The sequence below is a fragment of the Coniosporium apollinis genome (genome assembly GCF_000281105.1).
Source record: "Coniosporium apollinis CBS 100218 chromosome Unknown supercont1.52, whole genome shotgun sequence".
Taxonomy (NCBI): Eukaryota; Fungi; Ascomycota; class Dothideomycetes; genus Coniosporium; species Coniosporium apollinis.
Genome location: NW_006913314.1, coordinates 126,078 through 152,036, shown reverse-complemented (window position 1 = coordinate 152,036; position 25,959 = coordinate 126,078). Strand labels below are relative to the sequence as shown.

Here is a 25,959-nt window from a genome sequence, read left to right as displayed (position 1 = left end):
TTGATAATCCGGGAAGCACAACTGCGGCATCGTGAGCAGAGAGCTGACAATAGAGCATTTTCCAGCCATTAGGAAAGTGCGATGAATGGGGAAGGCTAAAGAAGCTGGTGAAAAGGCGTCCGATGATATCCCGAATCCAGGCACGTTTTGTGTGAGGTGGAGATAAAAAGGAGGAGATCAGCGTAGGGCAAGCTTCGCGAGAGGCTCCCCGCGAATTCCGCCGGGCCAAGAACACGGACCGCATGCGGGCAGAGGTAGGCAACGACGAGGTTTGGCCTCGATATGAGGGCTGCACACGTCCGAGACGATTGCCACGAAGTGGACGCATCGGAGAAGAGGTGAAGTGCGCGTTAAGCTAACTGTGACAGTGAGAAATGCGCAGCATTAGTGGCTTGTGGCGTCCCGAAGGAGCGCCCACGCCGCTGAAGAGCCGCGACGTTAGCGGAGCGCAGACCCGAAGCGGAGACTAGTATAAAGACACGTAATTCACAGCGATTGACTGATGAAAGCACGAAAAGCGTTCGCAAGTTTTGCTTTTGTGACTCAAATCGAAACTGCACTAAAAACACACCGCGGCAGGCAACTACTCACCTGCACAAGCCGCCGACTTGTGCGCTGTTTCACCTCCGCATCTTCGGCTTTTGCAGACAGCCTGAGAGAAGAAATAAGGATTGCAGAACACCTTTCGCGCCTCCGAACCATGCAAATGCTACACCACGAGAACAGAGCCGAAGAGAGTACTGTATTACCTAGGGTCTTGCAGCAGAAGCCTTTTGAGATGGAACTGGCCGATGAAGAGCCGCACAGTATCCCGAAAATCGCTCAGGCAACCGTGCGGACATGCAGCTTGCCGAAGCGGCTCTACATGATGATCGATGGGACTGGAAAGGGTCAGTACACGCTTACCGAAGCAGCATTGAGACTCACCATCGACGTTCTGCTTGATGCTCTTATGCGGCAGCACAGAGCCACCATTGACGTAAACCTCATCCCCAATGCTCACATCGTCTCCCAGCACGGTAACATTCTCCAAGCGCGCCCATTTTCCCACCGTGCTATTCCAGCCCACAATCGTGCTCTTGATCCACGCGTGATCCTTGACCCTGCTGTTGTGTAGCAGCACACATCTTTGCAGCCTCACACCGTCACCCACAACTACATTCGGCCCAATAGTAACATTCGGACCTATGCGGCAGTTCTTGCCAATCTTCGCCGACGGGTCGATGAGCACGTTCCCGCCATGCACGAAGGGCTGGGAGGTTGGTGTGAGGAGCTTAGAGCCCTTCTTCGTGAGCGAGGAAAGGTAAAGGCAGGTTCCGGAGAGGAAGTCCTTGGGCTGCCCGACATCCATCCAGAAGCCGTCCAAGTCGAACGAGTGGAGCTGACCGTCGTTGCAGATGGCGGGGAAAGTCTCTTGCTCGATCGATGTGGGCCGCAGCTCTATCCGGTTCAGCACGCTCGGGTTGAGGATGTAGATACCCGCATTGATCCTGTTGCCAACGAACTCGATTGGCTTCTCCACGAAGCGGTCGATTCGTGACGGATGGCTGGGCTTGTGGACCACGACGCCGTATTTCGAGGGCTCCTCGACTTTGGTCACCACGATGGTACCCTCGTCACCGTGCTGCCTGTGAAACTCGGCGAGTTGCTTGAAGGGGTAGTCGCAAATGACATCGGAGTTGAGGACGAAGAAGGGGGTGTCGTCCTTGCCTAGGATTTTCTCGGCGAGCTTGAGCGGGCCGGCGGTGCCGAGGGGCTCGGTTTCGACGGAGAATTCGATGCGCACGTTGTATTCTTCCTCGTACTGTGGAACGGACAGCAGTTAGTCTTGCGGTATGCAGAGGACCTGGGCTGAGTCCGTTAAAAATCCTCACCTTCTTCAGCGCCTCAGTCATTATCTCCGGCCGGTAATTGACGGCGAGCACAATGTCTGTTACACCCGCTGCAGCGAGTGCCTGGACTTGATGGAGGATCATGGGCTTGTTCGCAAACTCGACCAGCGGCTTTGGGAGAGTGAGCGTCTGTCGAGGCGTTAGTGCCGGGGCTTGTATCACGTCGTGGTATTGAGGGGGGCGCATTCAGCTCTGGCAAGGCGGTGGGAGGCATACGAGAGGTCGCAGGCGAGTACCGAACCCTCCGACTAGAATGAGTGCTGCAAAGTTCAGTGTTAGTGCTACACTGTATCAGCGCAAGCCGGGGACAATTACCCTTCATGATGCGTGATTGCTGCTGTACGGAGCTCGAAAGTGGTGGTGGACTGCAATTGAATTCAGCTACGCAGGCGCAAGCGAGTGCAGACGGCTGGTGCGCGGTGGGACAAGGAGTTCAAGGGCTTTGTTCGAAATGCGTGGTGGATGGCGAGGGTGTGGTCCAAGGGACTTGAAGGCAGGGCAGCTTGCGTGATACATGTACTTTTTGTGTGCACGAGAAAACCAGGGTCCACGTCTCCTTTCTCGGGAACCCCCCAGCCCAGCCCAGCCCTTCGTGCCCTTGCAGCCGCAAACCGCCGCCGCCGATCCACCATCTTTGCCTCTTGCGGGCTGATCTGTTTCTAAAAAAGTCTTGTCGCCGCTGAAACGTCGAATCGTGTTCTGGACGAAACCTTAAGATGCTGGACGTCCCCGCGAACAATTCTCGCCCAGCCTCTCACCGTCTTGAGGATGTAGCAGGTGACCTGTACCACACGCTCTGGGGGGATGCGGGAGCTTACCCGCCTGACTCGGAATATCGTGAGGGCCTCCAGAAAAGGCTTCACGTGGGTCGGAGCCACGAAATTGCACGCAGAGTCACACGACGCCGTTTACCCGTCGCTTCGGTGTTCGCATCGGGTCTCCCTTCCCTGTGGCATCCAGAAGCCGGTGATGGATGGATGCGCTAGGACTGGGGCATGCAAAGCTCCTTAGGCCATTGACAGGTTACACCAAAGATACTTTGGTTCCCCGGACGCCTTACAGCCCTTGACAGAATTCGTACGGGCAGCTGAGCAGCGAACGATCAACAATCTATTAGCAGCCTGTGGGTCAGAGATCGAAAGAGGGTAAGTGGACCGTTAGATAAACGTCTGATGACGTCTTTCATATCTGTTTTCTTGTTCGTGCCTCGTTTCATGAGTATCTGTTTTTCGACAAACGGCAGAAGCAGTTGAAGGAATGCGGCACTGCTTTCAGGTATTGAGAGCTAGAGCACCTGCCATTATGTCCAACAGCAGGCCGTTGTCCTACGCGAGCGCCCTCAGTGGCAGACCGTCCACTTCGCAACAGAATCACACGCATCATCCTCCAGGCAACGCTCCAGCACCTCACCCGCCCGCCAGCACCACTCCACCCACAGCAGGTCGACCTACAGAACGTGCCCCCCGCGCGCCGCCGCACCCGCGACGAACAACACCACCTCCCACCCAAACCTTCCACACTCCGCGCACCTCGTCTCCCGAAAAAGCAGTCTACGTTCTCACCCTGACAACCACCCCCTCCATCCACGACCCCATCAACGCTCTCCGCCGCCAACACTTCCCGGCCCATCTCAACCGCACCCCCGCGCACCTCACCCTCTTCCATGCCCTCCCACATTCTCGCTTCAAGACCCTCACCTCCACCCTCGAAGCCCTCTCTGCTTCCACCGCCCCCTTCGTCATCGCTACCGGCTCCCCCTTCCGCATGCGTCGCGGCGTCGGCGTCAACGTTGGGACCGGCGCTGAGCAGGCGAAGCGGGTCCATAGGGAGCTGCGCGACGCGTGGGCCGAGTTCCTGAGCGAGCAGGACGGCGGTGGGTGGAAGCCGCACTGGACGGTGCAGAACAAGGTCGGGAGCGAGGAGGAGGCGGCTGGATCGTATGAGGAGGTTAAAGGGGGTTTTAAGGGGGCGGAGGGACGGGCAACGGGGATGGCGCTTTGGAGGTATGAGAGGGGGCGGTGGGTGTTTGAGCGGGAGTTTGGGTTTGGGGGATAGTGGTGGGTGGGCACGGACGACGTGGGGTGGACGTAGGCGAGACGGGTGTGGTGGCCATTGGCATGAAGAGGTGATCCTGATAGGCGGCATTGAGGAGTGTTGCGCACAAGATTGCGCGAAGAGCTGTTTGGGTGGTCTGCGCAACCGTGTTGGCTGTGCAGGATCCAGCTTTTTGTGAAACCATGTCTCAAGTCTGGCCGTTGTTGCAATATCTATTAGGATACGACCAGGGCCGCCGCGTTGCGTGGGGACATAGTCGTACAGTGATTTTTGCAAGAGGCAGATTTGCATATTTTCGAATTTGCAACCCAGTTCATCAAGGGTCCGGCCCGGCCGACAACGGTTTCTTTGGATTGAACGGCTTATTCCAACCGCTTCCGCCATGATTTGTAAAGAACGTGTATTGATACTGACGGCTAAGGAGCGACTAGCAAACTTGATTGAGTCCACAATTTAGTAAACGAACGTCCAAACTTCCGTACATCGCCTTAAACCGCTGTCCTGTACAATTTACCACATCTCGAACTCCTCTACTTCTGCTCCTTCGAGCTCGTCAACTCTAAACCCGCCCTCATCTCCGCATCCTCGACGGTAAGCAATCTATTCCTCCCACTCCAGATGCCGAAGCGGCGCTTAACAGCTTTCCACGACTCAACGAGCGCCACATACACGACCAAACAGCCAAGCACGACGCCCCACTCCCAGCCAATGCCCTGATGCTTGAAGACCTCACGGTTGACGACCGGCAGATACACGACGGGGAAGCATATCGTGAACCCGGCGACCACAGCCCAGAAGAGGAACCGGTTGCGCCATATTGTCGGAAAGACCGAAAATGGGCCGCTGTTGCGTGCCGGGTCGAAATTGAACAGCGATCTTGAGAAGTGCTTGACCTCCCACGCAGTAACCAGCAGCAAGAACGTCAGCGTCGAGTACGTCGTCGCGCGCGCCCGGAATACTGTGTCGCAGGTGGCGTTGTAGGCCTCGTTGCAGCCGTCGCCGAGATCACCGCCGCCCGCACCATAGGCCACGGACACGAAGGCGACCAGACACAAAGAGCCCATGAAGAAGCCGTAGATCATCTTGTCGGTGATGAGCTCCCAGGTGAAGACGCCGATGCGGAGGTCGTGCGGTGGCCGGAGCATGATGTCTGGCTGGCCCTCCTCGAGACCCAGCCCGAGGGCTAGGAAGGAGGAGGTGATGAGGTTTACCCAGAGGATCTCGAGGGGCGAGAGCGGGAATGTGGAGTCGCCGCCGTTGTCTTTGAAGGCGAGGCCGATGAGAAGAAGGATCACTTGCGAGATATTTGAGATGAGCAGATGCATGAGGAACTGCGAGGGATTGTCAGTACAAGTACGCTTTTGGCTAGTGTCGGCTATTGCTTACCTTTTGGATGTTGTCGAACAGGCGCCGTCCTTCCTCGACGGCTTTCACAATCGAGGCGAAATTGTCGTCGGTCAGAACCATGTCCGCTGCCTCTTTCGCGACGTCACTCCCGTTAAGACCCATGGCGATACCGACATCAGCACGTTTAAGTGCCGGAGAATCATTGACACCATCACCAGTCATGACGCAGAAGGCTTTCCTTCGGTGCATGGCCTCCACCATTCGCACCTTCGTAGTCGGTGAACAACGAGCAAGGACTAGTGGAAGGGTCTCAATGCGGTCGATCTCCCCGTCGGAGAGCTTGTCAAAGTCCGCAGCGGCCATGATCGCAGTTCCATGTGAGCCGTTCGGTCCTGCAGCCTTGAGAATACCGACCTCGTGTGCGATAGCTGTAGCGGTCCGGATGTGATCGCCTGTGAGCATGTGCACGGTGATGCCAGCCATCTGACACTCCTTGACCGCGTCCGCCGTTTCCAAGCGAGGCGGATCATACAAGCCTACGAGCCCGATGAAATCAAGATTCGATTCGGCCGCAGTACGCTGGGTAAGCGAGGCAGAGTCGTCGTCAGTAATCGCCTTGGTTGCAATGCACAGGACGCGGAGACCTTCTCCTGCCATGCTCTCGGCCATGGAGCGGATTTCTTCCTTCTCCTGGTCTGGACTAGACAGAATTGGGATGATAACCTCCGTGGCACCCTTCATGAAAGCCTCGGTGACCCTGGCGGCCTCGTCGCGGTAGACGACGGTCATTCGCTTGCAAATTGAGTCGAAAGGATACTCCGTAAGAAGCTTCTTGCTGCCATCTTCGAGCAAGGCAGGCTTTCCGGAATCGAACCGCATGGCGAGAACCTGGAGGGCAATTTCTGTGGGCTCCCCCACAGCCTTCCAGTTGTCCGGCCGATTCTCAAAGGTGATTGTATCTGACTGACTCTTGTTGTCATCATTGGTCACCTGAGACAAGTTGCATAGAGCGATGGCATCCAGAAACTTCTTCAGTGGATTTTGTTTCTCCATCGTCTCAGGGGCGACATCCTGATCGTTGATCTTGACGAACCCACTAGTGGGGTCAAACGGGTTCGTCGTGTCATGGATCGATACCATTCCAGCACCCGGGATCCAGGCCTTGCGAGCAATCATCTTGCCCTGGGTCAGGGTTCCTGTCTTGTCCGAACAGATGTTGGTGACGCCACCGACGGCTTCCAGTGCTTGCAGCTTTCTAACAATGACGTTTCCCTTTGCCATCGCCTTGGTACCTACAGCAACGGTGATGGTAAGGACGGCGATAAGCGATTCCGGAATAACAGCCACGGCGACACAGATGCCGTAGATGAGTACCTCGTCGCTAATGTCCCATAAATTGGAGGAAAAGACGATGATGGCAAGCAGGATGGCCAGCGCAAAGAGCAACAGAGCGAACTTGCTTAGCTTGACGGTGAGTGGAGTGCCCACCAAGCCAAGGATGGTCTTGACACTGTCCGTAAATCTCGTCCAGAGTCGGGTGACCATGCTGGAGCTCTGTTCGCGGGTACCCTGACGACGGAGGAGCGCGGCAATCTTGCCTACTTCCGTGTTCATGCCGGTAGATACGACGATGCCGGTGGCTCTTCCCTGCGACATGGTCGATGCGGAATAGGCCATGTTGGTACGGTCGCCAATAGGGATGTCACGTGTGGCAAATGTCTCATGGGGCGTCTTCGAAACGGGCAAAGATTCGCCGGTAAGTAGAGCTTCGTCAGTTGCAGCGTTCATGCCATCGAAAAGCCTCAGGTCGGCTGGCACCACGTCACCGACGTGGACCTGGACGATGTCGCCGACGACAAGGTTCTCAGCTTTAATCGTGGCGGTTTGCCCGTCTCGAGTGACCTTGCATTCGGGCGCTGAGAGTGCATAGAGCGACATAATCGTCTTCTCGGCCTTGTAGTCTTGCACGAATCTGTTTTTGGGTTGTTGGTTAATAATCTCTGTGACGAAACGGCAGTATACGCTTACCCTACGACGACGTTCAAAAGGATGACGGCGGTGACTACACCCCCCTCGATGTAGTCGTTGATGCCGAAAGAAATACCCATGACAATGACAAGAACGAGCGTCAAGCTGTTCGAGATCTGTCTCAAGAAAATCTTCCACATGGACAGCCCAGCGGCGCCCTCAACCTTGTTGGGGCCATCGCGCCGAAGGCGCTCCGCTGCTTCGGTGCTCGTCAGACCATGGCGGAGGTCGACGTCCAGGGTCCTGGCGATATCAGCCCCGGTAAAGGTGTGAGCGTATTTGTAGTCTTCAGCCCATGATTGCGGCTGGTTTTCTGTCACTGCAGAGGTGACAGAGGCGAGGTTCGCAGGCGAACTGTTCCCTTCAGCGAAGGAGAACGCAGATTCCGGCTTGGCGGATCTTTTGGTGGTGTATGGATCTTGGTGGGTATGCTGCTCGTTGAAACCACATATAGGAGGCTCGGGACTCTCCTCGACGTCAGGCTGCTGACTGCTAGAGTCTTGGCCGGTAGTATGATGCTCTTCACCCATTCAATAGGGAAGGTACTCTTGAAAGACGGAGGCGAGCAGAAGACTGCTGGTGGCTGTGGTGTTGGAAGGCGAAAGAGCGAGGGGCAGGTATCGATAAGTGTTTAGTAGCGCGAACGCTGGTGGTGAAAACACAAAACCAGTGCGGGGCCTTTGGGCCAAATATACTTTTGGGGGAACCGTAAGCGAAGGCGTCCTATTGGTGGCGTGCTGAGCGGCTGTCATCGAAAATGCCTGACGGAACCTTGGAAGGAACACTGAAGGTTCACGTGTGGCTGTCTCGCCGCGCCGAGCAGTTGTGAAAGGCGAACTCAACCTGTCGCGTTTGCTGCCGGCGCTGCCAAAATGCAGGAGCAAAGTCCGAAGCGGGGCGGTGCCTTGGCAAGGGTTGGCAGGCCGCGTGTGAATGGCGATTAGACGCATCTCATGCAGCTTGCTCTTGCCTTCAGCACATGAGAAGACGTCAAGCGTAAACAGGGAAGGCGTGGGGACTGGTTATGAACGCATCGGCGTTGCAGATGAGAGGCTCGCCGGTACCCTACATACTACAGCTCTATTGTAACGAAGATGATGTACAGAAAGATCCCCGTGATTTTCAAGATGGTCAAGTACTTGGCTTGCTCGGCGGATGCACACGCTGACGGACACTCTAAGATGTAGAAGAGGGAGTGGCGACGGATATCGACTGGTCTGAATCCGAAGAAGCAACTGTCCGGAAATAATCGCCAGTTCTCAGTGGCTTCTTCAGGACTGCTTGTCTGCGATCACATGTGAAAGCAGGATGAGATTTGATCTACCACGGGAACATTCGATTCCTGCCTCTTTCTCTGACAGCTATGACTATTTCCCTGGCCCGTTTGTACGTGTCTAAAGAAAGACGAGCGGAAACTGTAGCGGACCTCTTCTCGGCAAAACCAGAATATGTGTGACTGCTAATGCATATCCACCAGGTGGCTGAGCATGGGTCCGCGTGAAGATGGATATCGTCCAGGAGAGGGTGCAGATGCAAGCAGACACTCGTGTGCCTTGTGAAATTTACTTTCCTTACAACTCGATGCCAGTCATCTGTAGGGTCGTCCGTAAGGTATTCCCACACTGCCGGCTGCCGTTCGGGCCTGAGGCTTCCACCTAACTATATCCTCTGATAAACTTCCCCAAACCTATTGACACACATGCGCTCACGCCACGACCAACTTCCAGACGGCGTGGTGCCCTCGTATTCTACCACCGGACATCGCCTCTTCCTCTTGCACGTAGGCATGTCTTTGACAACTACAAGACCCTTCCTACAGCTTCCGAACTGTTGTCAATACCGGACCAGGATGGGTAAGGCGGGGAGCTGGCTGTAGCGTAGGTGTCGCTCGCGATACTCAACGGGCTCCCGGAAACACCAACGAGGAAGAGAGCGTTTGCTGTTAGCATTCAAAGCAACGAACCTTGGTGGATGTCGTCTGAAAGAAGTTTACACGTGTCACGACTGGCGTGTCGCCAAGCCCCGTGGAGAGCTCCACCAAAAACCCCGCGCAAGCGGATCTCACTTCCCCACTGGTACCGTTGAGCTATTGTGCATATCAACAAAGTCTTAACCCCTGACGTTTGGCAGTAACAGCTTACGGCTGGCTCTTTGCTTCCTACCCCTCGATAGGCCGGGGCAAAACAGCTGCCGTTCACGTCGGCGGCGTCAGCGGATTTCCCATCATGCAACAGCCTCATCCATATCTTCCACGCGACTAAACAGCTCTTGAGCGCAGTAGTCCTCCGCAAGGCCTCATGCAAGATTCGGGGTGCACGCATAGGTCAGTTTCGCCTTCACCTGCTGTGTCCCGCAACCGCCTAACGCGGAGTCAGCACAGGGAGCCCTTCTCCAAACCTCCAACAGAATTAGGCCTCTAGTCTTCATATTCACATACCACCTGTCAATAGCGAGCAAGCCGCCATCTTTACATACCGCTTTACCCGCAGCACCAAGCTGTGCTTGCCCAATCCTTCAACATGGCGAAGCCGAAACCTCTGACACCAATGAACAACTTCGTCTACGACATTCTTTTGTGGACATTCTCAGTCCTCGTTGACCTGTTCTTCCGCGAAGTACATCCACGGAGCTCATGGAAGATTCCGAGAAAAGGGCCGGTTATATTTGTTGCGGCGCCTCATGCCAACCAGGTACCGCAAATACCACTACACGTTTCGCGACATTCAAACCCAAGCTAACATGTATGACGTCTGGCAGTTCGTCGACCCTCTGATCCTCATGCGAGTAGTCCGCACAGAAGGCCACCGTCGCATCTCTTTCCTGATCGCCGAGAAGTCCATGAAGAGGAAGTTTATTGGCTGGTTCGCTCGCAGCGTCGGTGCTGTGTCGGTTGGGCGTGCGTTGGACTTGACAAAACCGGCGCCTGGCAAAGTGTACCTCCCTGACCCAGTCAACGATCCTCTGCTCCTTCGCGGCGTGGGCACAGATTTCGAGGCAAAAGATTTCCAGGCGGGCGGCTTGATCGTTCTACCAAGCGTCAATAGTACAGCTGCCAACGCGGAGATACTGGAAATTCATGGGAAAGAGGAGATACGCCTGAAAAAGCCATTTAAGGGCGGTGTGGCTGTGAAGCAGCTTACGGGAAGGGAGGACGTCGATGAGAAGACTGGAGAATTCTTAAATGGAGGCTCGAAAGGGCCAGCGGAGGGATTTGAGGGCACAAACTTCAAAGTCGCTCCAAAGGTCGACCAGACAGCTGTATATGACGCAGTGTTTGAGAGATTGAATAGGGGCGGCTGCGTCGGCATATTTCCTGAAGGCGGTAGTCATGACAGAACTGAGCTCCTACCGCTGAAGGGTAGGCTGTCTGTCTTTGCATCGACTCCTTCAGATGGCTAACGCTGCGTAGCTGGTGTTGCTATTATGGCCCTAGGCGCGCTAGCCGCCAACCCGGACTGCGGCTTGAAGATCGTTCCTTGCGGGATGAACTACTTTCACGCACACAAGTTCCGCTCACGGGCTGTTATTGAATTTGGGACGCCGGTTGAGATTGAGCCAGAACTGGTCGAGCTGTACAAAAGAGGCGAGCGAAGAGAAGCTGTGGCTCAGCTACTAGAAACAGTGTACAATGCGCTGGTGTCGGTCACTGTGACCAGCCCGGACTACGACACCTTGATGGTAATGACTGCAATTCCCTGAATGAGTGGTCCCGCTGACACTTTCCCGTAGCTGATACAAGCTGTTCGCCGGCTCTACAATCCAAAAGGCAAGAAGCTGCCTCTGCCGATGATAGTCGAGCTCAACCGGCGTCTGGTCAAAGGGTATACGCGCTACAAAGACGATCCGCGTATCATTGATCTCAAGAAGTCGGTTCTAGCCTACAACAAACAGCTCATGATGCTCAACGTACGGGACCATCAAGTAGAATATGCCAGATTTTCCGTTTTCAAAGTCGTGTTCACGCTCATCTACCGCGTCGGCAAGCTGATCCTACTCTCAGCCGGCGTGCTTCCTGGATTGGTCCTCTTTGCGCCCGTCTTCGTCGCTGGAAAAACGATCTCCATCAAGAAGTCGAGGGAAGCACTCGCAGCAAGCACAGTCAAGATTCAGGCACGTGATGTCGTGGCCACTTGGAAGATCCTTGTTTCAATGGCATTGGCACCAATGCTCTACACCTTCTACACTGTCCTACTCACCTGGTGGACTTACTACAACCGTGTGCAGGGCTACATGCCTGACTACGTTCCTCTCTGGGCAGTCGTGCTCTTCGGCTACATGTTCTTTCCCAGCATTACCTACGCTGCTCTTCGTTTTGGAGAAACTGGCATGGACATCTTCAAGTCGCTGCGGCCACTTGTCTTATCGCTGAACCCTTCTTCCGGCAACACGCTGGTGAGGCTACGGGCTACTCGGGCGGACCTTGCCGCAAAAGTCACAGAGGTTATCAACACCTTAGGCCCGGAGATGTTCCCTGACTTCGACAATGCGCGTATCGTCTCGGACCCCTTCCGTGAGGATGAACCAGGTTTGCAGACCTCACCCCGGCGCGGTCGTGGCGCCTTTCCTCGGACCGACAGTGATCCCTTCGGTGTCGACACACCACCCCAATCGCCTGGTATCCCACAGAAGAATGAGAAAGCAGCGAGTATCGGCGGTGGATCATCTGCCACGGGCCATCTACCACGTAACGAGAGTTTCAAGAATCTCGGGGGGATCGGCCTTTTTGCAACCCGGCCGACGACGCCGACGCACCACCGCAGTAGGAGCCGCACCAACTCGGGAGCGTTTCACATTCAGGGGTTCAGCTCGTTGGACTCGCAAGTCAACGCTGATGAGGTGAGTCAGAAGATTCGCGGGGCGATGAGGGAGAGGGGACAGAGGAGGAGAAGCCAGGGTAAGGATGGGTGGGAGGTTGGGGATGAGGGGAGTGGGCGGAGTGGGACCACGACGCCTGCAAATGAGTATGAGTTTAAGAAAGAACTATGAGCTACGGGCTGTTATGGTAGTTTAGTGTGTCAAGCGAGGCGCTGGGCGTTCTCGCGGAGGCCGCTGTCAGATTTCTAGCGTGACTCCAGAAGCATGTTGGTTGGTGCAAAAACAATCGACATCCAACAAGGCTGTCTCTGTTCCCTTTCTACAAACAGCATGCGCCCCCAAAATGATATGATGCTGTGGATAGCCCCTTACCGCGCGGTCAGCACGGGTGAGGCATATAGGATCTCCCGGTGTTTCCTCGCATGTGAACCAGAGGTGGTGGGGGGAGGGGGGGAACGATGTTACCTACCGTTACGATAATCTACACTCGTTACAACCACACAGCAGCGAGGCCCCGAGCTGTGCTACGCCTACCTGCCGTAGTCTACGCCATAATTCCAATTGCCAGCGCTCGCGAAACCCCCTACACCGGTCCTCCATCCACCAGAGTCCAATCAAGCCACAAGGAGCACCCTGCAATCCTTCAAAGTCGATGTCGAGCAGCCGAGTACCCAACGAGCAACTCCGCTAGAAAGTCTCAGGAACAACTCAAGGGGATACCGTCCTACGTCAGGCACCGCGCAAACTTCCTAGAGTTCCTAGTGCAAGGCCAATTGCAAGAGATGATGTTGTACGCTCTTTGGCCGCGCTGAAAAGCGGCAGACGTGCTCGACACCCTCCGCTGACTACCAACACCTTCTGCAGAGCCGGCAGAGCTGTTTCAGGCCATCTGCATTGCAATGGCGCCTTCGAACATGTTCTCCTACCTCCGCACCCACCATAGAAGAACCGGCTCGAATCCAACCACACCGGACCTTTCAACTGCTCCCCAACGACCTGCTACCTCTGTGCAGTCCCTTGACTTCTCCTCTTCCAATCAACCGCCGGACAGCAACAGCACACGTTCCGACTCTCCTGTCTCGCCGTACCCGCCTGTCCTGCCGCCGATACCGCGCGTGGCTTACCGCCATGAAATACCTGGTGCTGCTCGTTCAGTGCCGAAAGGGCATAATCAGCCGGTAGAAAACGATGCAGCAGCCGTAAGAGAGGAACAATCGAAGCAACCAGGGATATCGAACGCGTTAACAAATGCAGCGCCAGTGCTAATGCCTTCGACAGCGGCAGAAAACACCTACGAAGGCGCTAAGAGACCACATACAGCGGCACCGACGGGGTATAGAAGTAAAGGGCAGACAACGGTCGGCATAGCTAGCATCAATGCTTCAGGCGACTTGCAATCTGTACCTTATGCAGCTGCTGTTGCTTCTACGGCCCCTTCACTTGTTCCACCTCCGAAACTACAACCTCTACCAAGTCCTTCCCTCAGTGAGAAATCCAGCTCGCCTAAGCCACTTCAGCTTTCGACCAATGCACACCATGCCAAACAGGGCAAAAAAGGGCTCCACCTTCGTAATCCGATGTCCCTCCTTTTACGGCGCCGCTCCGGGCAACACTTGGAGAACCTTTCGGATGAGTCCCTCGTCAGCCATAAGAGTCAGATTGTACCTGCAATGACCTTGCCAGATGATTACGACCCGCGGATCAGAGGCAAGGGCGTTCATGACTTCAGCGCTCCTCGCCCGCATCGAGGGTTCTCCTACCACAATGAATCCCAGTCGAGCACAGATTCTACAAGCAAGGAGAAACTGCGTCAAGAGTCTCGAGCAGATGGCGTTTTAAATCCAGATCGGAACTCCGCTGACTCAAGCCCGTCGAAAGTGGACAGGGCCCATACACCAGTCTTTAGAGAGCACTTTGACGACGATTTACAACCTCAAGAATCGGAGTCTGCAATCCGTGCCGAAGCGCTGGCGAATCATGACTTCCTCAAAAGAGCGTCTCTGCAAGCGTCAGATAAATCATCAAAGTCTATTCCACCGTTCGCTAGACACTCACCACTATCATCGCCGCTAAAGTCCATCTCACCACCTTTGGATCCCGCCGAACAACGCACAGAATCCCCTCCGTTAGCAACCGTGCCGGAATCCCCTCTTACTGGCACATTTGAGGGAAGAGCTTTCCAGCGCACACCTCCGAAAGCGCGCTCACGAGCTTTGTCCGGCGGGGATACCGCCTGGCAACCTGCCGGACTGCCTGCACATATGAACAGCAGGTCATCCCGCTTTAGTTTCCAAATGTCCGGCGGAGATTCATCGACTGAAGAGAGACTGCTCGAAGAGCGTCACAAGGCGAAAGCTGCTGCTAAGGCGGAGGCGGCAACATCCACTACGCCATCGCAAAGGCATGAGCCAGATCCGTATGAAGAGGAAGAAGACGACGCCTACGATTATGATGGCTTAGATGACGGGGGGTATGAGGAAGAGATCAACATGATTGGAGCTGATGCGGATGACGAAGATGGCTTTGGTGCGTCTCCACTCAATGCCCAGCCGACGTTGAGCATGGGAGACGTCGGCTTTCAAAACGCGTGGAAGATTTCAAGCAATCCAATGAATGAATTCTCGCTCCCTGAACTCGCTACCCTTCTGTCGCAGAACACTACGGGCCATGCTATTGAGCCAATGGATGAGGCTGAAGATGACCTTGCTGCGCATACTTCGGAGCATGAGACTTACTTCGCCACCTCCTCTCATCCTATCCAGGACATCCACGGGCTCGGTCTCATGGACCTGAACGCTGATGCCGTTGCTGGTGCCCAGCGGATCCATGAGACACCGGATGCACCTCCCAGCCATGCGGTCAGCGGAAGGCAAGATTCTGGAAAAGCGATCCATGCGAAAGAGCTTAGTGATGATCTCTACTTTGACGACGGCTTGATTGAAGTTCGGGATGATGTAGATGGTGATGATTTCGACGAGTCAACCTTCGATGACCCTAGCGGTCCGCTTTACGCGCGGCCGCCTCCTAAGCCACGACCTGACGCGGCCGCGTTAGACGTGGGTGATGCTTTCCCGTCAAGTGGTCCTGTTAACGGAGGAGCTGAGACGAGCAACACGGATATCATTGACGATAATGACGCTCTCCACCAGCGTCCCCGCAATACCTCCAGCGCACTACCGCTTCATCAATCTCACAAACTGTCTGGAGGACCTTCCGCCGGCTTCAACAACCTGATGGCTTATCACAGCGCTCTTGCTGATGCCGCCAGCAAAGCAGCGGCGAACGGCCGCTTCACTCGCAAAGACAGCACGAGCAACAATAGTGCGCCTTTCACACTCTCCACTGAGGAAAGTGAAAGTAACGTCGCTGCTCTTGATGACTCCAGGTCAAGTCTAATGCCTTCCGACGGCTGCTCCAGCCATGAAAGTGCGACGACCTCTACAGGACTCGGCATGACTGGCCCGGCGGATGAAGGATATGGCATAACACGCTTCCAAGATGACTACGACTACTCAGACTTTGACGATAACGCAGAAGACGATCCGATGATCGCAGCGGCAAACGCAGAGGCCCTCGCTTACGATTCCGATGGCTTCTATGGGCAAGAGTTTGGATTCTACGCTGCACCGATACAGAGCCTAGAAGATGCAGAGGCTCTAGGCGCATTCGGCGGCTTCTTTGGCCCGAAAGGCTTCGTAGAGATTGGGAGGAGAAACACGCTCCGCGAGCCGAACTTGACACCGATAACCGAGCGCAGTGAGTTCTCGACTAGGAACTCCTTCATCAGTCTCAAGCAGTTCAACTCTTCGAGCTTAACTGGAGCGCTGCCGTCGCCTGGTCTTGCCCAGCTCGCAAGAATGAGTCCCTATGGCTTCCCCAACGGATATGCTACGGATGAAGATACGAGTGACATGGAAATGTCCTTGCTTCAGCTTCAGAAGCTGAAGAAGAGCGCCTTCGGTGGAAGCCAAGTCAGCCTCGGAAGTACAGCCAGCAGTCCGAGAAACAGCAGCCCGACGGTGCAGCTCGGACACTTCAAGGATAGGGGTCAGAACCACATGGTGCCTGTCCAGCAAGCTATTGAAAGTGACAAAGGCTACAGCAGCACTCCAGACAGCGGTAGCGTAGCCGCCAAAGCTGTGACAGATGGTGACCTGGAGAACGAAACCCAGGACATGGACGACTACGAAGCCGAACTCGATGGCGCCGAATTCAACTATAACAGGGACTCTTTCATCTCCGACGACGAGGACGACGAAGACTACCCAGGGCGATCTACCAGCCCGACCATCACCGCAGCGAACCAACTCGAGCCTGCACACGCCGGAAGCGAAAGGCAGGAGCGGACAGCATATCCCCACCTCTCCCTCAACACCAACCAACCCTCCGCCTATTCCTTACCTACCATCTCGCCGACGTCGCCATTTCTAGGCTTCCCAACCAGCACCACTTCGACGTTCTTCCCCTCAGCACCCTCGTCAACCACCAGCTCCCCCGCCAATCTCAAACCAGCGCAGCTCCCGCCCTTCACCTTCCCCGCTAACACCACGGCCTACACCCCCCTTTTACACTCTCCCACCCTCGTATCCCCACCACAACCGCCCCCGCCCTTGACATCAACAACCCTCGACCGCTCCCGCGCGGCTACAACAAAAGGCCACTCACGACAGGGCAGCGCGGCGGACAGTGTGGCATATGTGCGCGAGGACGACGAAAAGGGAGGAAAGAGGTGGGTGCTTGAGCGGAGAAGGACGGCTGAGACGGGGGAGCTGGAGTTGATTGGTAGGACGGTTGTGCTGGGGGGCCGGATCTAGCGGGGTGAGGCAGAGGGGCAGGAGGTGAGAGGGTGAGGACAAAAGAGGAGGAAGAAATCTTTCTGCATAGCACTGGCGTTTTGTGTGTGTTTTGGGCTAAGTCTTGAGGCTCACGGGTCTAAGAAACGGGAATATATCCATCAGGCTTCTTTTGAACTTCCAAAATGCGGATCGCGAAGGCATGGCCGCTAGGAACTGGCTGGGGAAGACTTAAACTGGGACCACAAAAGCACATCAGCGACGCCTATAGGCGGCGTAAGGCACGACAGGGGGTCTGCGAGGGCTTTGAGTAATCGGATAGCTCCATCTAGCGATCTACATAGCAGAATATAATATACCGCATATGCCCTCAGGGTATGCTCTCTATTCTCCACCCTAGCGCCAAAGCCCACACAACAGTAACATTGCCAGCAATACCGCTCTATTGTAAAATGTCGTTCCGTCGTCTAAGCGGCAGCTTTAAACACCATGACCGCCCAATGACTCTCTCTCTCCGCGCACATTCGCCAACGCCCACTCTGCACCCCTCACACCTTACAACCACCCACCAAAGCCCAAAACCACCGCAGCCGCCGCTCCCGGCACCACTTTTCCAACTTTCGACCCTATAGCAGCACCGTTAGTCACGCCCGCCGCCTCAGCAGTAACAGTCCGCTTCGGAACACCAACGGTAGCCATCGGCGGCGCGGGCCCAATGTAGACATCCGCCTCGTGGACCGGCGCCGGCGCGCTCTCGACCAGCAGCGCCTGCGTCACCTCCATGCCCGAGAGCTGCTGCCCGACGCCGCTCTTGCCGTCCCAGCCGCCGGTGTACCACTTGGAGCCGCAGGTGACGCCGTCGGCGCCACCGGAGCAGGACCGCGCGGCGGCCGCGGCGGAGGTGCGGAGGAGGGTGCGGATCGCAGGGGCGGTGAAGGGGACCAGGACGGAGGTCTTGGCAAGCCAGCGGCTCAGGTAGGCTTTGAAGGACTGTTGGTCGAGGTTGCAGGTGCCGATAGTCTCGCACGCGGCCTCGTACATGACATCGGTGGCGTTTGGGAAGGGGGAGAAGAAGACGGCGGAGCCTTGCAGGAGCCCGGCAACCCGCTCCGCCCAGACCGTGGAGCCGTTCGTGTAGTTGTACATGTAGGCGGCCCCGCCGAGGAACATGCCTGCGTTGTAGGAGAACTGGAGGTGGTTTATCTCGCTGCAGTTGAGCTTGTCGTCGCTGCCGTCGAAGATGAAGTAGTGCGGCGAGGAGATGAGCCCGATGCGCTCGCACCAGTCCCAGGTGCGTTCGGCCCAGTCCTGATACCGAGAGTCACCGGTGTAGTGCAGCAGCCGCGCGGCCATCTGGAAGAAGCCGCCGTTCGAGATGGCGTTTTTGTAGTTGTAGCCGTATGCGTTTTCGGGGAAGATTTGCCATTTTAGCCCGCCGGCGCAGGAGGTCAGGTCCCAGCGGGCGGCTTGGGTGTTGAAGGCGTTGACGACCATGGAGAGCCAGGTGGGTGCAGCGGCGCCGGCGGTGTCGCGGCGGGGGAAGCGGGATTCGGCCCCGGACATGGCGGCGAGGGCCCAGAAGGCTTGGTCGTCGTTGCCCTGGGAGAGTCAGTCTGGTGAAGATGTTTAGGCCGCGGCTGCTCTGGCAGCCACTCTGGAGATGTCCAAACGGCCAATGAAAGGCGTTACAGTGACGTGAGGGAGGGTAAACGTACAGTCTCTCCACGCTTCGCCTCATTCATGAAGTCCCGTCCGGGTCCCATCTGTGCATAGAGGGCCTGCTGGACTGTCTCCACAAAGCTATCGTCGCCGGTGTATGCCCAGTAATCAATCATTCCCCCCCACGCGGCGCCGGCCTCCCACCAATAGTGCGGTCTTGGGAAGATGCCGACTTCTGAGGCTGGTATGCCTGACTGATTGCCAGGGTACATCTGCATGAGGCCATGGGCGTAGGTCTTGGCGACGGCGCGGATGGATGCTGCGGGTCCTGTCAGCTGGATGTTGCATTGGGAGAGGTGGGCACTCCATTACCGCTATCGTCCAGGTCCAAGGCGATGGCATGGCTGAGGTGAGAAAAGGAAAGGAAAGCGGTCGCTGCCAGAGCGATTGAGGAGAAAGGAGACCCCATCCTGTAGGATGCAGAAGGGAATGCCGAACAGGGAGCAACAGGGAGTTGAAGGAAGAAGGGAGGATTGAAGGAGACGCTGGAGAAGGTATGAAGGAGTGGCAAACGCGATGGCTGCGGAGAATGAAGGTGAAGGGAATGAAGGAGACGATCTGGAAGAAGGGCTTATCCTATCCGGCGGGCGAAGAGGCAAGACCAAGATCGTCTTGCGCGCAGCCATGACTGCCCAGGTGGCTCTGCTGCTCAATCAAGCAGCTGCTTTCACGTCTAGTGCGTGCGGTGGAATGCTTGTTTGCCGGTGACGAAGGCACGAGGCTCGGCGGGTGATCCAGATGGACCAAGGGACCGCAGCCTTCGCAGCCGGTGCCTCCCCATCTCCGCAATCTGGATCTCCCCGCCCAATTGGCTGCTTCCCCATCACTAACGCTGTCCTTGAAACAGATTCCAAAAGGCGGCTGAAGGGCCTTCGGCGGCTCAGCGTGTTTCACGATCCAGGAAACAACACCACATCGAGCAGGAGCTTGTGTTTTGACCGCCGTGACGAACAGCGCCAGCAGCCCAAGGCGTGGCGGCTCTACACAATTCATCATCCGACTGTCCCACCATGCTCCGAGGCACGCCTTTCACAATGTGGTAGGACTTGCAAACCTGCTGACATGCATCACGATTTCCAACCTGGGCCTAATCATGCGTTATGAACCTTTTGGTGAACCATCCGCGCCAAGTCCCCGGATTCAGAGTCTTCGTGAGCGTCATGCAGAGCATTTCAGGCCGGCGAGGTAGCCCTTCATAAATCCTCTCTACATTCAGGAAGCACTCGCCTGAGATCCGATTTCAAGCCATTACCGTCCTCGTCACCCTCTTGCAGCGCGTCTGTGCCGTCGTCAGCTGCGCAAAGCCACTATAACCGGTTCTCCTGTCAACGACGTTCTAAGCAACCATAGCTACCACCGCATTTGGATGCGAAGAGATAGTCGCCCTTTGCCCACTAAATGCGTGAACCCCAAGAGCTGCCACGTCGTTCAGGCTGACATCGGTCATCCGACATAGGGTCCTCCTGACCACGCCCAGGTGAACCGAGCACAACAGCGCATCTTCAACTGCGCTAATACAATCGAGCGTCAAAATCTTAACTAGGACCAGCAGACTCCTCAGCAAGACTGTAGGTACAGAATGACACTCGACGTCTTCTACCATCTTACAAGTATATGGGCCCGCGAAGAATTCAACAAGTCGTACTTCAAGCGCGCTTACTTGCCCCCTTATCTCCGCTGTAGCTGAACCACTCTGCTAGCCTCAAACTAGAGTATAACCATGACGAGAAGCACGAACCAAGCACAATGGGAGCAGCGACACCTTCTTCTGATACAGTCTATGCTGTAAACCTAAACCTACTTTAAGTCTATACACCATCAATCTTCAACTTTTAGCCCGGCATCAGCAGCAAAACGCCGATCCCATGCAAGTTTACTCCAAAACCAAGTGTGTCTATGCGCCTCTACTGCTTATTCTTCTCCGCCCACTGCACCGCAGCCTTCCGAACCTTGATCTCACCAGCCTCGTCAAAGATGTCGAATCCCCAGTGGGCCGGGAAGTTGAACCGCTTGTGCCTCTCCAGTGCGTCAAGTTCCGCCATCACATCCTCCGGTATCTCGAAGACTAGCACGTCTGTCAGCGCGTCCATTCAGTGAGACGCCAAGTTATGGTACTTACTCTGCATATTACTCTTGATCCGCGACTCCGTCACGCTCTTCGGCAGCACCACCGTCCCACGCTGAACTCCCCAGCTCGCCAGTAGTTGCCCGGCATCAACGCCCAGCTTCGTGGCCAGCTCTTTCACCTTGGCATCGTCCACGGTCCGCGGCTCACCGGTCTGGTTGTTGCCGAGCGGCGAGTAGGCCTCGATCAGGATGTCGTGCTCCTTGCAGAACTTGAAGAGGTCGGGCTGCTGGAGGTACGGATGCGCCTCGATCTGGTTCACTACTGGCACTGTCTGCGTCTTCTCAAGGAGCTGGGTTAGGCGGCGGATATTGAAGTCTGCAAGCCGGGTTAAATCTGGCTGCATGGTGGACGACTGGTGACTTACTGGACACGCCGACGGATTTGACCTTGCCGGTCTCGAGTAGCTTCACCATGGCCTCCCAGGTTGCTGCTACGTCGACTTCGCGGTCGAGCTCGAAGATGCCGTGTTTGTCGAGGGGAAACCAGTCGTCGCCTGCACGGAATGCGCTGCGAACTTTGTCAGCACTATCTCCAACCCTACGAAGCTCGGTTCCTTCTACTTACACCGGCCAGTGCATGAGATACAGATCCACATAATCGGTACCAATGTCTTTCAGCGTCTTATCCAGCGCCTTCTCCACCTCTTCCGGTCGATGGCGTGTATTCCATAGCTTGGATGTGATCTGCCATGGCCTACATCAGCACTCCACTCTTTTAACAACCCCCGTCAACAGCAACTTACAAAGATATCTCTCCGGTCAACCCCTGAGTTCTTGATGCCAGCCCCGACCTCTGTCTCGTTTCTGTAGATAGCCGCGCAGTCGATATGCTTGTAGCCAGCGCGTAGAGCTATCTCGACGGCTCTCTCAACTTCGGTAGGCTTGGCCTGTGCTTCTTCGTAAGCTTGTAGCCATGAGAGTTGTACTAGTACAGCTGTTGCGTACCTGCCACGTGCCAAACCCAACAGCCGGGATCTTGTTCCCGTCGTGTAGCTTGAAGGTGCGGTCCATTGCCATTGCGAATAGCTGTAGTGATCTTCAAGCGTATCAGGATATCCAATGCGTTGCTACGTTCAAGGTGATGCTGTGCAAGGTGTCTTAGAAACTTGGATGCAAAGCAAGTAAGGTGGTCTTGAATCAACTAAGTAAGGAACGCCATCTGGTCCACCAAGCTTCTTATATAGCCGGCCGTCCACTCTGACCCACATTGTTACGGTTTGCGGATGAATCCTCGTTCGCTTTTTATCCGCTGCCGTGTATACTCCGCGGTACCGCGCATAGAACACGCGTCGGAAAAGAATCCGGATACTATCCGCATCGCGGCGGCCGCGGCTTTCGCATGCTCATGACGCACCGAGGAACCCGTCTTCATCCTAATCAGGTTGTTTCCTCGGTCATTGATCCAGCGAGGCGGCAAATACATACTGCAAGTCGGAATAGCGGCGAGCTGGTACGAGGCGCAGCTCCTCACCTTCTCCCAAGGACGATCCGGAATCTTTGTAACCGCTCTTGGCACCATTTTTGGGCCGCGGGGAAATGTTACAAATCTTCTGGATAGAACTTGTACGCTGGAACCTAGATATTCCGTAAGGAGCAAGTACGAGTGGTTGTGTCTTAATGATCGCTTTGAAGTGCATGTTGTCACTTTTCATGACATTGGATCACTGTGCTTTTCAACATGATTCACGTCGTGGAAAGTACCTAGTCAAACTACTTATGACAGGGATGGAATCGTGGTAGAGGAATAGCCCATAACAGGCGCAGTTAATTCCTTATATCCTCAAACGACATGCTAGTAAACGAAGCCAGCAAGCGCTACCAATGCGAAACAGTTTCAAGACAAAGGGAAGGACCCAACAGTGCGCATCATCCTCACACCTAGAGAAGAGATCGGCACGTCCCAAGCGAACGCCAGACACGCCGTACCCGGCACCTTATGCAACCCGTCCGAGAAAGCCGACACATCCTACTCCGCTATCTCCATACGCTCACTGACCCGCCGGATACGGCCGGGGCGGTCCACCATCGCCTCCACCAGGGACACCCGGGCCCGGCAATCCAGGCCCAGGCTCATCGCCCGCCGCAGACCCACCACCAGGCCCACCTCCCGCACTCCCGCCGCTCGTAATCCCCGGCAAGCCCAGGCCTACAGCAGGGATCTTGATCGGGGCCTCCGGACTCGCAAGCAGGCGATCTGGAAGCTTCTCACCCCTGACCACCTTCTCCATCTCCTCCTTGTTCAAATTCTCGTACTCAACGAGCGCGTTGGCGAGACGGTCAAGCTCGACGCGATGCTCGGTAAGGAGCTTCTTAGCCCTCAATCTGCCCTCTTCGACGATCTTGCGGACCTCGTTCTCGATGCGCATCTTAGTTTCCGACGACAGGCGAGAGTAGTCCGAGTGCAGGTCGATATTGCCCAGTTCCTCCGACATGCCCATCTGCGTGACCATGGAGTAGGCAATCTGCGTCGCGGTCTGGATATCGGATGAAGCGCCCGATGTGACGTCGTCGGGGCCGTAGACGATCTCTTCGGCGACCTTGCCGCCCATGCAGACATCGATCTTCGCTAGATATTCCTTCTTTGCCATGCTCACTTTGTCCATGTCCGGGAGCTGGAACGTGATGCCTAGCGCGTGACCCCTGGGCATTATGGTCGCTTTGTAGAGCGGATCCGTGTATTTCGTGAGCATAGCAACGAGCGCATGGCCACCCTCGTGATATGCAGTCATGACTTTGTCCTTCTGCTGGATGACAGCGGAGCGGCGCTCGGCGCCCATGAGGATCCGGTCCTTGGCCCACTCGAAAGCAGACATAGTGACTTTATTGGCCTTGTTCTTGGATGCGTGCACCGCGGCCTGGTTGACGAGGTTCTCGAGCTCCGCGCCGCTGAAGCCAGGCGTGCCGCGCGCAAGAACGGCGGCGTCGACATCAGTGCCGATTTGAACATTGCGCATGTGGTGTTTGAGAATCGCTACTCGGCCTCTAACGTCCGGCAGTGGTACATTCACATTCCTGTCAAAGCGTCCAGGGCGAGTGAGCGCCTTGTCGAGCAGCTGAGGGAAGTTGGTTGCCGCGAGGAAAATGACGCCGGAGTTCTGGTCGAAGCCATCGAGGTCCGTGAGGAGCTGGTTCAGAGTCTGCTTCACGTAGGCTGCGTCGCGCTCGTTACGCTTGCCGCCGATGGCGTCTAGCTCGTCGATAAAGACAATGGCAGGGGCCTTGGCACGGGCGGCGTTGAACAGTTCCCGCACACGCTTGGCGCCGACGCCGACGTAGACTTCGTCAAATTCGGAGCCGGACATGTAGAAGAAGGGGACACCGGCTTCGCCCGCTACGGCACGCGCGAGAAGGGTTTTACCAGTACCGGGTGGACCGACAAGAAGGACACCTTTCGGAAGCTTGCCACCGAGAGTCGAGAACTTTTCGGGTGCTTTGAGAAACTCGACGAGCTCTTGGAGCTCCTCCTTCGCTTCGTCGCAACCGTGGACATCGCTGAAGCGCGTGGTCTGAAGCTCGGGTCTGGCCTCGGCGTTCTGGGTACCGCCGACTTTCTTGAGCATACCGCTCGCTTCAACGATAAGAGTGAGTACGACAAGGGAGAAGTAGGTGATTAAGCCGAAGTAGACGAAGAACTTGACCCATTTGAAGATAGTGCTGCCTGTGGACTCTTCGACGACGACGTAGAGCGGAGATTCCTTGCCACCGGAGCCATTACGCGCTATGGAAATGTTACCGCCGCGAGCACGGGCACCAACGGCTTGGCCGATCGCTTGCAATTGCTCAGGGGTCAGCGTACCAGTCTGCCCAGTTGTACCCTTGTTCTCCATGATAGCTGCAGCTTTCTCGGTCTCTCCAATCTTTTCAAGCGCGCGGACATAAGTGGCTTCGCAAGCGGGATTGCTAGCATAGCGTCCGCTCTGGTAGCGCTCAATGAGTATTTCCGGCAGATTGGCGCGAAGGAGAGCGGAGTAGAATGCGTTTTGGGCGGTGGCGCTTGTTGGGTTATTGTTCGCCGTTTGTTCCATATGCGAGAGGAGGTTCCGAGAGGTGTTACCGCCGAAGATGCTACGTGTCTGTGAGAGCCCCACGTTGCCTGGCCGAGGGATGGCATGGAGCTTGAGAGGCCCCAGACGAGTGAACGTAGAGTACTGGCGCGAGGCCATAGAGACGGGAGGTAGCGCACGAGCGAGGGGATTGGCATTCCGGAGAGCGTTCTTAGAAAGTGCTGAAAACAGCGTCGTTGTTGTGGGCGTCAATCGAAGGACCTCAGGTGATGGACGAAACCTCATGGCTGCGGCCGGCACTGTCTCAAGGCAATCTGGCAGCGCCTGCCTCGGAGCCGTCCGCACCTCGCTGGCGGCGCTTTGTTCCGGTATGCTGTTTATTACTGCCCCTTGCGTATCTCTTTTGGGGAAGGCCGGTGGCGTGCGGTGGTTGACGGTTCGGAACGGCGCCTGGAGTAGAGCAGACATGGATGGCCATAGTTCGCTCGTGACGGATGCAATATTCTGCGTTGCTGGAGTCAGTCTACTTCGTATTGAGGGGCTCTTGCCGTGGCGAGCGCATACCTGAATAGTGACAGGAGCCTGGAAGGCCATGATGGAAAGATTGTGGTGAGCGGCCAACCCCACCCTGTCAAGCGAAACTAACGACTGCGTAGAAGAAGGAGGTGTGAAAGATGGCAGCGGGATGTGTATGCCAGCTGTCGATAGTGTAGCGGTTTGGGCGCGCAGCACCGCAATAGATGATGGTGTTAACGTTGAACTTCTCTGGACGGCAGGCGTTGACAGGCTGATGATGGCGGAGAGGCGATCGCCGCTGGCTTCCCCGACCTTCCGACTTCCGAACATGCGCCGTCTCTCGCCTTCTGCTTCTGCCGCTGCCATTTCTGCCATCTTCTATCACGTGCTGCAACCACCTCGTTATCAACTCAGCCTTGTCGACCTCATTGGCCTGGTCGAGCGTTCTGCACTACCTGAGTAGTTGGAGTATTGGCGATATGGTATGAACATTATGGTTGTTCGTGCAGCGCGCTGGTAGAGGCAGAGTTGCGCGGATACCCGGCGAAGCGTTGTAAACAGGGCAGATTTATAGTAGCGACAACATATCTCTCTTAGAGAAAACTCATTACCGTGCTTGTAAGTGGTGAGTCAATACAACAGACCATCCACCAGCAGCATGGT

General features: G+C 55.9%; 8 protein-coding genes across 8 annotated transcripts; 3 read left to right on the top strand and 5 right to left on the bottom strand.

Annotated features, from left to right (window-relative positions):
• Positions 1 to 861: 861 nt before the first annotated feature.
• Positions 862 to 2,214, bottom strand: W97_08384 (mannose-1-phosphate guanyltransferase; the record flags this gene model as incomplete). Its single annotated transcript, XM_007786198.1, has 5 exons — positions 862 to 881; positions 928 to 1,804; positions 1,875 to 2,021; positions 2,109 to 2,152; positions 2,208 to 2,214. 5 exons carry the CDS (start codon positions 2,212 to 2,214, stop codon positions 862 to 864), a joined length of 1,095 nt encoding a protein of 364 aa, XP_007784388.1.
• Positions 2,215 to 3,194: 980 nt separating this feature from the next.
• On the top strand, positions 3,195 to 3,947 carry W97_08383 (uncharacterized protein; the record flags this gene model as incomplete). The annotated part of the gene is made up of 1 exon (XM_007786197.1): positions 3,195 to 3,947. One exon carries the CDS (start codon positions 3,195 to 3,197, stop codon positions 3,945 to 3,947), a length of 753 nt encoding a protein of 250 aa, XP_007784387.1.
• Positions 3,948 to 4,477: 530 nt separating this feature from the next.
• W97_08382 (potassium/sodium efflux P-type ATPase, fungal-type) lies at positions 4,478 to 7,852 on the bottom strand (the record flags this gene model as incomplete). Its single annotated transcript, XM_007786196.1, has 3 exons — positions 4,478 to 5,278; positions 5,334 to 7,266; positions 7,323 to 7,852. 3 exons carry the CDS (start codon positions 7,850 to 7,852, stop codon positions 4,478 to 4,480), a joined length of 3,264 nt encoding a protein of 1,087 aa, XP_007784386.1.
• Positions 7,853 to 9,841: 1,989 nt separating this feature from the next.
• Positions 9,842 to 12,308, top strand: W97_08381 (uncharacterized protein; the record flags this gene model as incomplete). The annotated part of the gene is made up of 4 exons (XM_007786195.1): positions 9,842 to 10,012; positions 10,080 to 10,680; positions 10,732 to 11,000; positions 11,052 to 12,308. The coding sequence occupies 4 exons, from the start codon at positions 9,842 to 9,844 to the stop codon at positions 12,306 to 12,308; spliced, it is 2,298 nt and encodes a 765-aa protein (XP_007784385.1).
• Positions 12,309 to 13,714: 1,406 nt separating this feature from the next.
• W97_08380 (uncharacterized protein) lies at positions 13,715 to 16,951 on the top strand (the record flags this gene model as incomplete). The annotated part of the gene is made up of 1 exon (XM_007786194.1): positions 13,715 to 16,951. One exon carries the CDS (start codon positions 13,715 to 13,717, stop codon positions 16,949 to 16,951), a length of 3,237 nt encoding a protein of 1,078 aa, XP_007784384.1.
• A 534-nt stretch (positions 16,952 to 17,485) lies between these two features.
• On the bottom strand, positions 17,486 to 19,058 carry W97_08379 (uncharacterized protein; the record flags this gene model as incomplete). The annotated part of the gene is made up of 3 exons (XM_007786193.1): positions 17,486 to 18,529; positions 18,646 to 18,908; positions 18,962 to 19,058. 3 exons carry the CDS (start codon positions 19,056 to 19,058, stop codon positions 17,486 to 17,488), a joined length of 1,404 nt encoding a protein of 467 aa, XP_007784383.1.
• Positions 19,059 to 20,553: 1,495 nt separating this feature from the next.
• W97_08378 (uncharacterized protein) lies at positions 20,554 to 21,793 on the bottom strand (the record flags this gene model as incomplete). Its single annotated transcript, XM_007786192.1, has 6 exons — positions 20,554 to 20,714; positions 20,769 to 21,092; positions 21,142 to 21,284; positions 21,342 to 21,460; positions 21,520 to 21,663; positions 21,722 to 21,793. 6 exons carry the CDS (start codon positions 21,791 to 21,793, stop codon positions 20,554 to 20,556), a joined length of 963 nt encoding a protein of 320 aa, XP_007784382.1.
• A 971-nt stretch (positions 21,794 to 22,764) lies between these two features.
• W97_08377 (uncharacterized protein) lies at positions 22,765 to 25,374 on the bottom strand (the record flags this gene model as incomplete). Its single annotated transcript, XM_007786191.1, has 2 exons — positions 22,765 to 25,284; positions 25,345 to 25,374. The coding sequence occupies 2 exons, from the start codon at positions 25,372 to 25,374 to the stop codon at positions 22,765 to 22,767; spliced, it is 2,550 nt and encodes an 849-aa protein (XP_007784381.1).
• Positions 25,375 to 25,959: the final 585 nt, after the last annotated feature.